Genomic DNA, 12,431 nt, shown 5'->3' with positions numbered 1-12,431 from the left:
AACAAGGCTGAATAGTCAGGAACCTGTGGATAGATGCAGTGGTGTAAAGTAGATTTGTTCCTTGAATGAATTTTGGGCAACTTTGGTGCGGAGCCCTGGGGGGTGCATCACACCATGAGAGAGCCAGTCTCACAGAGAGGTAACTAACACACCCATGTACCTTCCTAGCTTCAGAATGGGGAAGGGAGGGACAGATTTATGGGGGAGATGTGGCAGCTTCCTCACTGGCTATATTGGCTGCTGCTGCTTTCTTTGCTGGAGGCTGTCTGCAGACTCAGGCAGACGTCAGTGCGTAAATTATGTCCAGGTCACGTTTTCAAGATTTCCTTTGCCACCAGGAGGGCTTGAAACGTATTTTGTAAAGTAAAACTCCTGCGGCATCTGAGGATAAAATATTGCATTTGCTGGAGGTGACATCCCAGGATAGAAGGAAATGCAGCAAACTGCTCCATTAGCAACAGCTGTGTCCAACATGGATTCTGGCGTAGCAGCTGGAGAGCAAAGATTCATGTCGCCTTGTTCAGATTTTCATTTGGTCCATTAGCAGCTAGACATTGGTTTAAAATAAAGGCTTGTGCAGTTCACTGAGCAAAGAGAGCACATCTTTAAAGGGTGGGGTCACCTATAGTTACTATGGAAATTACATTAACACTCAGGATTTTAGAATAAGATGGCTGGAAGGGAGGAGGAGCTGGATTCCAGAGACGGTCAAGAGAGAAATCTGTGTTAAGTGAGACCATTTACATCAAGAGTTTTCAAAATAGAGTTTGGAGGGCTTTGAAAATTTTTGAGGTATCAAAAAATATTTCTGTTCCGAATTGGGTCAAAGAGTCGACCTCTTGGAATTTTTGAAAAATTCCCTCCTCCACCACCCCCCACAAAAAAACTCATGGTTTGAGTCATTCAAAAAGTTTCTTTTGATATTTTGAAACCTGTTGTTTTTATTTTGACCATTTTAATTTTTTTAAACTTTTTAAAAATTCTAATAAGCTTAGTTTTTGAACCAAAAAGTAATTTTGAACAGACAGTATTCTTCATTCTGAAAATTTCAAAATGTTCTGTTTTGACAATTTCAAACGTTTTAAAATGTTTTTTTCTGAGTCGACAAATTCATTGAAACTGACCTCCTCCCATGAAAAGTTTTGGTTTTGACAAATTGGAATATTTTGACCCCCCCCCCCAAAAAAAAAAAAAAGTTGTGACAAAAGATTCCTGACCAGTTTCATTTCACAGGATTGTGGAGGAAGAGAAGTTAATGTACAAAGTAGATCAGAGATTAAGTTTTCTGACTGTGGAGACAGAAAACAGATTAGTAATACCCTTACACTTGCCAGAATCAGGGTGGGTATTTGAAAGAGCATAATGTCCTTTGTTCACAGTGAAACTCACCGATAAGGGTTACTGAAAAAGAAAAAAAAGGTTCCCATAAGAATCAGTTGTTTCACCAAACCACTCCGTGAACCTCACAGTTATGTGTAAAAGCAGATGTCTGATAAGCAGAAAATGGACTAGACAGTGTTGTAGAAAACAGACATAGGAGTAAAATATCTTGGTATATATTTCATGCTCGTAACTGCTTCTTGTTGTTCAGGCTTTGTTAGGCAAGCTGGAGGCTGGAGGCTGCTTTCTAGATTCTTTGTGGAGGAGGCTTGTGCTGTGGTTAGTCCCAGGTATAAATAATGTATGTTAATTGGAATGGGTTTTGTGAATGGTTTTGGCTAATGATGCTAATGGGTTAATGAGCTGAGGGGAGGGGAGCAGGTGAGAGGGAGAGTGTTTCATGGCTAGAGAGATACCACTGATAGAGAAAACATGGTTTCTTGGTAGCTCAAAACTGAACCAAATTCTGTTCTCAGCTGTGCATAGGAAATTTACATTGCTTTGAACACTGTGGTGATGAGCACTATCTGAAAGCCTGGACCACATGTATTTAGGACAGAAATTGGTTTTAAAGCCTCCTCCCTCTGAATAGAACCTTTGGGGACAAGTGAAAACAGCTACATTATGGCCTGGTGTCTTAATGTAAAGTCCCAAAGAGGTCTTCATTGCACTCTTAATAATGTTGGAGGTCCGAGTGCTCTGAGGGACCATTGGCATAGTATACCTTTTGCCAGTGCATAGTTCTGTTGTGGCGAATGTACCAAATTCATCCGTTTAACTTCTTTGAGCAGCTTTGCTGGAATTACACCTGAGAGGCATTTGATCCAGAGTGTTTGGAACTGTATTTTTTTGTCTGTGAAAATCCATTAAAGGTTTGTGGGGAAAAGAGAACAGCTTTGAAACTGCTCTGTTGTGACTCATCCTTCTTCTCTCTCTTGGTCTCATTCTTTCTCTAGCACTCTTTCCTACCCCTTTATTTGTCCTCTTATTTCTTCTCATTCTGTCCCCTACTTTTCTCTCCCCATTCTCCCTCCCTTCTCTTTGTCCCCTGTGCCCGTCTTTCTCTTCCCATGTATAGTTGGTGTGCACCAACGTATGAAGTCCGGACTCCTGTACTCACTGCTTTTCTTGGGGCACCAGTTTCATTCACAGAGAGTGAAGCTGAATGTAGGTTAGGCTGAACAAGTGGAACTTTATTAAATACTGTGCATGGCTCCTTCCATGTGGCTGAGTTGCTTCCAGAGTCACTCCCCACATTCTCTATTCTGCTGGTGTCCCGCAATAACAGTCACTCCAGCAAACACGGGCCCTCTGACTCCATTTCCACCGATCATGGTGCAGCACTTGCAGCTGTAGGAAATTAACTAAACCTGTACTTGTGTACAGTTTGCATTATTGCAGGTATCACTTGGGAGAACAAGAAGGAAGTAGTTGTGTTTAGAAATGAAACCACACGCTCTCACACAGATAAGGAATGTGGTTTGATGCCATAATTTGCTCCCTTTCCAAGGTGCTTAAGACTTTCTTAGGTCAGACCATAAACTTCCTCTGACCATAAGACACACATGCCTGGATGGGTCACTGTGTTTGAATGCAGCAGTGGCATAAAGGGGAAGGAGTGGAGGCCCAGTTTTTATACCTGTGGAACTCACAAGATTTTTAAAAAAAGGATTAGATGTTTATGTGGATGCTGCGGGTGTTTGTCCCTGCCTGCTGTATGGTTTGGAAATGGTGGATCATGCAGAGATAGAAGAAAAGAAGATACAGGTAGTAGCAAATAATATACTGAGGTGATTGGGAGGAAAGTGGAGGGTAAACAGAGTAGGCATGGGAAAAATTAGCAGGAAGATGAACTCGGGATTCCCAGTGGTAGGCTGGAGAGCACGCATTTAAGGTGAGTTGGACGTTTGAGAAGAATGGCCAGCAAAGAAAGCATGGGAGGAAAAGGATCAGAAGAAAGGACGTAGAAGACTGTGGATATGATAGAAAGACTCTGCCAAGAGAAGTTTGAAGAGAAAAGGACTGGAACTCTTAAGACCTATAAACCAGGGCCATGGGCAGGAAAAGGAATAGAAAAGTGAAAAAAAGTGATTAGACATTTGTATAGACAATGAGAGTATCCATAGTTACATAAGACAGGTTGAACTATAAAAGAGGTATAAATCCTCATGCTTCAGGATATATACCCTCCATTAGTTGTCTGGGGTCAGAAAGGAACTTCCCCTATGGGCATTTATGCAATAATTATCTATTACGGGGATTTTTCCACCATCCTCTGATAATGGTCTTTGGGATGGTAGTTCCCATGTCCCTGTGCCCAAGCCTGTTGTGTGAATCAGTAGAACAGCTGGGGATTAGAATTTAAAAGTTTCTTGATCAGTCCACTAGCTCATGCAAACTCAGGCAAATAAATAAATATTCTGCAAAAGTATTGAGCCATTTTTGTAGCTCCAGCCTCTGAGTCATATGTCTTTGTTTTGTGCAAACGAACTACCTGTAAGCTCAAATGGCTGTTTTGCCCACTTTGATTGTCGCAGGGAAACTGCAGGGACAAACGCTGCCTCTCTCAAATCCCATGAAGTTCCAGATCAGGAGCCCCTCTTGTAGATGAGTGTGGAAGTGCACTTCTGGGGCACTGCTTAGGGGTCTAAGACAGTCAGCACCTTTTAGCATGGATTCTTGTGACGAGTTCCCCCCCTGGTGCCACTTCCAACTGGGATACCACTGAGCCTGCCTGCCCCAGCAGCCGGAGTTCCCCTTACTCTGTGCTGCTGTGACAGTGTTTCGAGCCTCCTTCCAGCACCACACAGGCAGAGACTCACCCAGCTGCAGCTGTATTCACACAGATGCTGAGATGAGCTCTGCATAGGAGAGCTCAATTAGGAATTGCCCAGCACTGAAGTGCACACCTCCTCTGGACAGTAAACCCGAAATTGTATTGTCTTGCGCTGTGGAGAGAGAGATGTACAGCTTACATACACACACAACACACAGTAGAATGATGTCAGTATATTAGATTAAAGCTTCGGCTGGGGTCTGACTGCATTGGGTAAGAAGAGAACTGCGTCTGCCTCAGTTCTTCACTTCAGCAAGCAGCTCTTTACAGCTCCAAACAGATGAGTGGGTCAGAATCAGAGCAGGTCATTTCCAAGAACTCTGGGACATTGCAGTGACAAAAGATGCAGGCCTCCCAATGGAGGCAGAACTCCCCTGCCCCCAGTGTATTTCCCTTCAGTTTGAAATCATTTTGGTGCAAAACATTAATCATTTAGATAAAAGAAAAACTCCCAGGCACAGGAATGGCATTGATTCCTCCTCTTGGGACTCACTCTGTTCTGAGCCCTGATTTAGCCAACACAGATTTGCCCACCTGTAAATCTGCAGGAGATCTGATGACACCGGTGTTTCCAACGGAAATGTGTGCTTATTAGATTATTTTTTAAAAAATCCTTCCCTGTAAAGATAAAACAACTCCTGTTCAATAAATTGATAATGCAGATACTGCAGCCTGAGCAAGACGAGCTCCAGCTGCATGAAACAGGAAATCAACAATCTGCTATTTCCACGCAAGCAGGGCTTGATAAAAGCGAGAAGACGCATGTGAGACTGTAACTAATGAGACATGGTGTGATTTATAGAAAGTGGTTTCTATTAATTTTTTTATTTGTGATCCCTTTTGTCCGAGTCTGCTTTCGGCGATCCTCAGCCCATAACAACTGTTACAAAGGCTTCTGCAGATACTGAGGCCTTGCTGCAAAAAAGTTGCAGGGAGAAATCTGTGTGGCACTCGCCTAGTGGCCTCTAAAGGTATGTCTATCCCCTGCTCCTATGTGCATCCTCCCACTAGCTCTCAGCGAGCCAGCTAGAGTGACCAGATGTCCCGATTTTATAGGGACAGTCCTGATATTTGGGGCTTTTTCTTAAATAGGTTCCTATTACCCCTCACCCCGTCCCAATTTTTCACACTTACTGTGTGGTCACCCTAGAGCCAGCAGAAGTATAAATAGAGATGAGAGCTGACATGAGCTGCAGGGTCACACCCCTAGCTTGTAGAGTAAACTTAGCCTGAGAAGTAAATAAAGCTGTCTCCTTCTGGGCCTGATTTTCAGCCCATTAAGTCAGTGGAAAAGCTCCCATGGCTTCAATGGACTTTAGAGCAGGCCCTGTGTGTGGTATCTGGTATAAGGAGTCTCTAGGGTATACAGCTAATATTGGGGGTGAGGCTGCCGGAGGCAAAACTGGAAAGTTGTAAAGGGCAACCTCTGTAGTTCTGGATTTTGAGCAGGGTTGTAAGTGTGGCAGCGACTCCATGCAAGTGTCTTGAAACCCAGCGTGTGGAAAGGTGGGACACTTTAATGCTGACGTATTCAGTGGCTATGTTACTTCTCTGTTTTTACCACTTCTGTTAGAATACAAATTTTTCACACGCTAACGTACAGTCAAACAATAGGCATGTCTATCCTTTCTTGAAACAAAAACTTAAAAGCTCAACAAATAACCCCTCCTCTGAATTTTCCTTTACAAACCAGTATTATCTATTTCTAAAGGAAGAATCCTTGCAAAACAAAACACTCTTTCCAAATAATATTCTCTTTGTGGTGCTTAGTTTGCTGCTTCATGTTTAAGTAGGGAGAAATTGCCAAGATGTAAACTATAACTAGCATATTTTTCTCTCTCACATAGAGTAGAATATTGATAGCAGATGCTTTTTGCTTCTTTTGCAGTTGCCTTGCAAAGCTTTTCATTCTACTCATTTGTTTAATATCCCTCAGCACTTTTAAGTTCATCAGTTTTTCTTTTCCTCTAGATAATGGACAATCTGAGCATTTTCTTTTGTTGTCAGTGCAGTACGTTCCTTCGCTATGAATCCTATGTTATATTCTTGGTATAAACATGGGGTGGCCTCATATATGCTGCAGTATGTACATGATACATCACTGTTCAGAAGAGAGCTGCGCAAAATGTTTGATGTGAACCACAGAAATACTCATAATCAGCCTGTTTCTGTGGCTACATGCTGTTCCCATAGAAATCTTTTGGTGTCTGCACATTTACCAGAGTTGGACATGACATTTTCCCCACTCTCTGAATCACAGGGTGGAAAAAAAAAGAGGAAACTTCTTTGCGATGTACACAGAGTTTGGAGCTGGATAGAAGTCACGTGTTGAAGTCATGTGGTACTTGTGTTTGGTTCATTGACTGGCTGAGCCTGCAGCATGATTCAATAGATTAGAGAGACAGTTCAGTCTTTCCAAGGGAGAGGTTGCATTTAGTGTGTGCTTTCCAGGATACCCTGCTTAGGGTTGCCAACTTTCTATTTCCACAAAACCGAACACCCTTGCCCTGCTCCCCTGCCCTGTCCCTCCGCTGAGGCCCTGCTCAATCCATCCCTGCTCCCTCTGTCGCTTGCTTTCCCCACCCTCCCTCACTTGCTCATTTTCACTGGGCTGGCTCAGGGAGTGGGAGCGCAGGAGGGGGTGAGGGCTCCGGCTAGGGGTGTGGGCTCTGAGGTGGGGCCAGGGATGAGGAGTTTGAGGTTCAGTAGGGGTCTCCAGGCTCGGGGGTGAAGCCGAGGGATTTGGAGTATGGGAGGGGGCTCTGGGCTGAGGCAGGGATGTGGTGTGGGAGGAGGTAAGGGTTCTGGGCTGGGAGTGGGAGTGGGGCCAGAAATGAGGGGTTCAGGGTGCTGGAGGGGGCTCCAGGCTGGGGCAGGAGGTTGGGGTGTGGGGGGAGGGGGGGAGGGATCTGATGTGGGGCTGGGGATGAGGGGTTTGGGGTGCAGGAGGAGGCTCCTCACACCATATTTAAGTGTATTTTTGCAAGGGAAATTCCAGGCCCTTTGTCTCTGGGTTTATCTCTGGAGACATAGATTCCAGCTTCTGGAGTGCTCTTAGATATCCGTGCTTGGGAATGGCTATTTTTACAGACTGACATTTCTGTGCCTCATATGATTCTAGGCTTAGTTTTGCAAGGAAATACAGTCCCTCGTGTCTGAAAGATAGTAAATTCAATCTTGCTGCTGAGCAGGGCTCAAAAGTAGGCAGAGGAGATTGTACTGTGCTGCCTGGTGGAGTCTCGTGATAGTTGGTGTCTTACATAAAGCCCTACCTCCTGGAGTCATGTTATTACTTGAGAATCAGCTCTCTTTGGTGTTTTGTATTTTTTTAAGCAAATGTCTAGCCCTCCAGGTTGTGGAGAAAAGTTTTTGAAAATGTGACCCAAGTGTACTCTTGGCTTAAAAACTAGAAGGCAAATAAACACCTCCCCCACCCCCCACTAACATTTATTATTTTCAAAATCTTGTGATTTTTAAACCAATCTCACATTTTGGGGGGTCTGACTTATGAATTTTGAATGCTTGAGTTGTCAGTATAGACACTAAGCCACCTTACCAGAGCCAGGGGCTGAACCTGTCTCTGGTATGAGTTGGAGGGGCACAAAATGGATGATTATAGTTACTCAGAGCCCAGGTGTGAGGTCTAGTGAAGGAGGAGGGAAAGCCTGCTGACCCCTCAGTCTGTGAATGAAAAGCTCCCATTTAGCCATCCTGTTTCCCATCCCAGCACGCACATTGTACCAAAAGTTGGCACAAAGGCCAGAGAGTGGTAGTGATTCCGAAACTAGACCCTTTCAGACTGCCTCCTAGAATTGCCATCACCTGTGTCCTGTGCTGTGGTGGATAGCACAAAATGGCCAAAGAGCTCCAGCATTAGAGCAATGAGTTGTTCCGTTGCCAAAGATGCGACATGAACTTCAGCCCTGAAGCAAATGGAGTTACACGAAGGAGGAATTTGCCCCACAGGGACTCATGATGGGCTCTGCACCAGTATCTCTCGAGGACTATGCCTTAATAGCACGGTCTGGCCCAGGGAATACAAAAGCTCTGACAAAACTCCTCCTAAAAGCCAGCAGATACCCTAATAGTGGTAATAAAGATGTTGCTACCAAATGACTTCTCATTTCCATTAAGTTTTTGTTCTCACCATCTTGTATGGAGGAGGACGTATGTCACTTCATCCTCTGTTGCAACTTTTGTAATTCATGTAAAACAAAGACAGGTGGAAGATGTAGTGAGCAAGGAGGCAGTGGCCTTGAGTCTGTAGCTCCAGAGAGCTCCCTGTAACCTCTTAATCTGTCTCTAGCAGGCTAATTGCAAAACATTCAGCAAACTACTTGGTGTTAGGAATTTTCAATTATCCAGGGATGGTTATAATTCTTAGTCCTGCCTCAGTGCAGGGCAATGGACCTGATGAGTCCCTTTCATTCCAACATTTTCATGATTCTGTGATCTTCAGCTTGTCCCTTCAGACCTGCAAAGGTAAGAAGCAGTTCCCTGGGGAAATCCTATGAAATCGTTGCAAAATGAGTCAGGAGCCTTTTATACAGCAGTAGTTTAGTTCAGCAGGTAGTGCTCACGCTGTGGTTAGGATGTTAAGGGTCAGACTGTGACAACCTTTATATTGGGTGCACAGGGGAGAAGGGGTGTACAAGGAGTGTGCACGCACACACACTCAAGCTTTCTCTTACACCCGAAGAGCTGTGCCAGCGCCTCGTACAGCCCCTGTGATTTGGAAGTGCAGAAGTGGCTCCTTCTTCTCTTGGGAGCAAGATGCCAGAAAGAAGGTGCAAAGGGGCACAGGAAGCCAGCGTGTTGGAGTGGACAATGACTAATGCAACATGCCCACCCCCTCTGTGCCCAGGAAAGCACCAAAAGAGATCATGCCTCAGGCAAACGTAAACTCCTTGGTGCTCCGGCTGAAGGGGTGCAGCTCTGCATGGTTCCCTGCTCAGGACTATGGCATATATGCTACCATCTATTCCTGTGACCAGAATTGTGCACCCCTTACAAATGGGAGCCTTTACTCATGCTAGAAGTCCCACTGAAATCCAGGGGAGAGTTTGCATGAGTAAGAAACTAAGGGTTGCACAACCAGGCTCTTGTTGGTGGAATTAAAAAAATCTGTGCATTTTACAGGAACACCACAGAGCTGGTGTTTGGAGATACCTTAGTAACTACACCTGCTTCCTTTCCTCTCTCTCCTCTTTTACCTCCAAGACCCTTGCATGGCTTTCCCAGTGCACTGCCACAGACACACAGTGCCTCCCTGTTCAGCAAAGCAAGTGTAAGTGGCAGAGCCAGCAATAACAGAAACCTCCGTTCGGTGTAAATCTTTCAGCAGTAATTTGATTTGGGATGCGCAGCTGGAGAACTTCACATTTTAAGTTTCCCTGGGGCAGCGGGTAGGGATGAGGAGAGAGAAATAAAGACGCCAAACTCCTCCCCCCTTCTTCTTTTTCTTGGCCACCAAGAATAATTCTATTTGAGGTGATTTTTTTTTTAATGAAAGCCTCAGAGAAGTAATATTGCATCTTCAAACCAAACTGCTGAACTCAACTTCTTTTGCCAAGCGCATGCAAAAATTTTACTCTCTGGATTTCAAGAGGGCCCCGAGTGCCTGCCTTGCAAAAAACAGAGCTGCTGAGAGTCACTGGAGAGTGGTCTCTGTGGGAAGCCCTTACACAGTGCGTGCGCCTCTATAAAAACTGTATTATGATGTATATAAAATGAGCTGTGAGAGGAACAACACAGAAACAAGCCACAGGGAGAGGCACTGTCCAGCTGGTAATTTCCGAATTTAAAAATGCTCTAATCAGCATAGATCCATGTCCCAAGACAAATCGTTCTCACAAGACATTTCTCACCATTTGATTCATCCTGCAGCGTAACGGTCATGCTTATTTTTCTGTGCTTGTTTCAGATGCCTCAGGAACAGTACGCACACAGGAGTGCCATGCAGAGCTCAGAAGGCCCGCAGGTATACAAAGTGGGGATTTACGGCTGGAGGAAGAGATGCCTCTATTTCTTTGTGCTACTCCTAATGATTTTAATCCTGGTGAACCTTGCCATGACCATCTGGATTCTCAAGGTTATGAATTTCACAATTGTAAGTAGGGGTTTTCAAAAGGGGGGGTGAATCCTGGGGGAGGCCAATTAAATTTCCTTCAGGCATCATTTAAGATACAGCTTCATGGTGTTGGGGTTCCCAGATATTATGGGCCAAGTGTGAAGGTCTTCAGTAATCTGCTTAATCTCCTGGAGAAGGATTCTCAAGGCTGTATGCAGTTTTAACAAGCCTAGACATTCAAAAATCATGTGTTAGGTCCCCCAAAATAATGAAATTGGCTGAAAAGTCATATTTGAAAACATGTTCAATTTGGGATGTTTTTTCACTTATTATTTGTCTCAGTTTTTGAGCCTTTTTGCTTTACATTTTTCAGTTTTTCTTCATGAGGGCTAGAAGCTTTTTAAAAAAATGAAAGATGCAATTCTAATGTAATGTCATGTCTTCAGAAACTGAGGCTTTATGAAAAACACCCAAAAAATTGTGTAACTTCTGATAAAATCATAAGAGCTGGCCACATTGCATATCTTATTTAGATGAAAATTAGTAGAGCGTAGTCTGTCCTCTGGATGCAGGAGTTTCCATCTGGTTCTCCTGTTAATACTTTAAGCAGGAGTTACCTGCTGACTGGGACCCAGATACAGGGCCCAATCCAACTCCCACCGAAGTTCAATGGATAAACTCCTGTCCAACCTAATGGGAGATAGACTACAAAGGAATCCATTTCAGCCTCTGGAGCCAATTCTATTTACACTCTTTTGTGAGGAGTTAAATTGTGCATAGACCTTTAGTTGGCCCTCCGTACGGGAGTGAGTTTCACCTATAATATACATGGAAATAAACTAAAAGTCAGCATACAGTGAAACATCACACCATGACACACTAAATCCACATGTTGGAAAGTTCTGCTGTAAAGCCACTCACCAGACTCCAGTTTTTAAGCGAGCTGAGCAGAGTAATCATGATAGGATTACTTCCTGAGGAGGGGAGAACTTTGTCAAGCTGGTCAGGTAGAAATTACTTAGGAGCATCAGGGTCTTTAAATGGTGCTAACTTTGAAAATGTAACCACAGAGCTATCTCATGAGAGAGCTGTAAGATCAGATTCCACCTGGTCAGTTTCTTAGATCTGTGGGACCTGATGTGATTACCACTTTTGAAGCATCTCATCTTTGTTTTTCCCCTTTCTTCACTTGATTCTGCCCAAACTCTGATCAGACCTAACCTACGTTATCTCTTTGACAGTCAGTGAGAGGTTGAGTAAATTTATTGTATCCAACAGACTAACTGCTATGCCATTTATCACAGGGGTAGCTGTGTTCAATCTGTAAAAAGCGACAGAGTCCTGTGGCACCTTCTGTTAGTCTATGAGGTGCCACAGGACTCTTTGTCGTTTTTTACTATGCCATTATAATTTGTGGCGCTCTAACAATTGTACTTTCAAGACGTACAGTAAATGGCAATGCAGCTGTACTGCATGCGTGCTTTGGGAGGAAAACCTTTTAAAGCAGTAATCTAGAAGAAATTAGCTATTACCCATAGTTAACTAAGGGGTGAGTGAAAATTAGGAATGATTAAAGCTTTACCAAACCAGTTATTTACTCTGATGGGATTAGTGCCCTTATTAAGAAAAACTTGTGTCTTCTTATAGTAATACATTTTAGAAAATAGCTGCTGGGACATGAATATTGCTGCAGTGTTGGAAAACTGCTCTTACCCCAGCTATTAATACCTGGTTGTAAGCCAGTGTTCTAACTCACCAGCTTATGCACCAAAGAACATTCGCCAGCCACTGGATTTCAGTTCCGTTTTCTTGAGAGACTCAGCTTTATTTCTGCAAAATAACATACGTTCAACACATCAATCGTATCCTTTTTCCCTGGCCAAGGTCGTCTTCAGGGGCCTATCTATGCCCTACAGGATTATGTTTCTGTGAATCCAGGTGAGCCTCTGCTTCCTTCTTGATTGTACTCTGCTTGAGTGATATGTAAACTGGGTTCTTCCTCCTGACCCAGGGACTCTTGCAGGAGCCTGCCTGGCAGTGCCTGCAGCTGTTCAGCTCAACTGCGCTACTTGCTGGCTTATATGAAGAAGAGGTGACCTTCAAGCGATCACCTGATCCCTGGCCTTAAAGCATCCACTAATTGGT

The 12,431-nt window shown here is 44.0% G+C and overlaps 1 protein-coding gene across 7 annotated transcripts in view; it reads left to right on the top strand.

The window, feature by feature from the left end:
- The window catches only part of SGCD (sarcoglycan delta), a 517,054-nt gene that overhangs the window by 306,646 nt on the left and 197,977 nt on the right, over window positions 1-12,431 (top strand). For all 7 annotated transcript variants that reach the window (XM_030572951.1, XM_030572954.1, XM_030572948.1 and 4 more), the window contains one exon: window positions 10,140-10,325. In XM_030572951.1, the coding sequence (XP_030428811.1) occupies window positions 10,140-10,325 (186 nt within the window). The remainder of the gene's footprint in view (window positions 1-10,139; window positions 10,326-12,431) is intronic.

Source organism: Gopherus evgoodei, chromosome 8 (assembly GCF_007399415.2).
Source record: "Gopherus evgoodei ecotype Sinaloan lineage chromosome 8, rGopEvg1_v1.p, whole genome shotgun sequence".
NCBI lineage: Eukaryota > Metazoa > Chordata > Testudines > Testudinidae > Gopherus > Gopherus evgoodei.
Note: the sequence above shows the minus strand (reverse complement) of the source record. Positions and strands in the feature narration are given on the sequence as shown.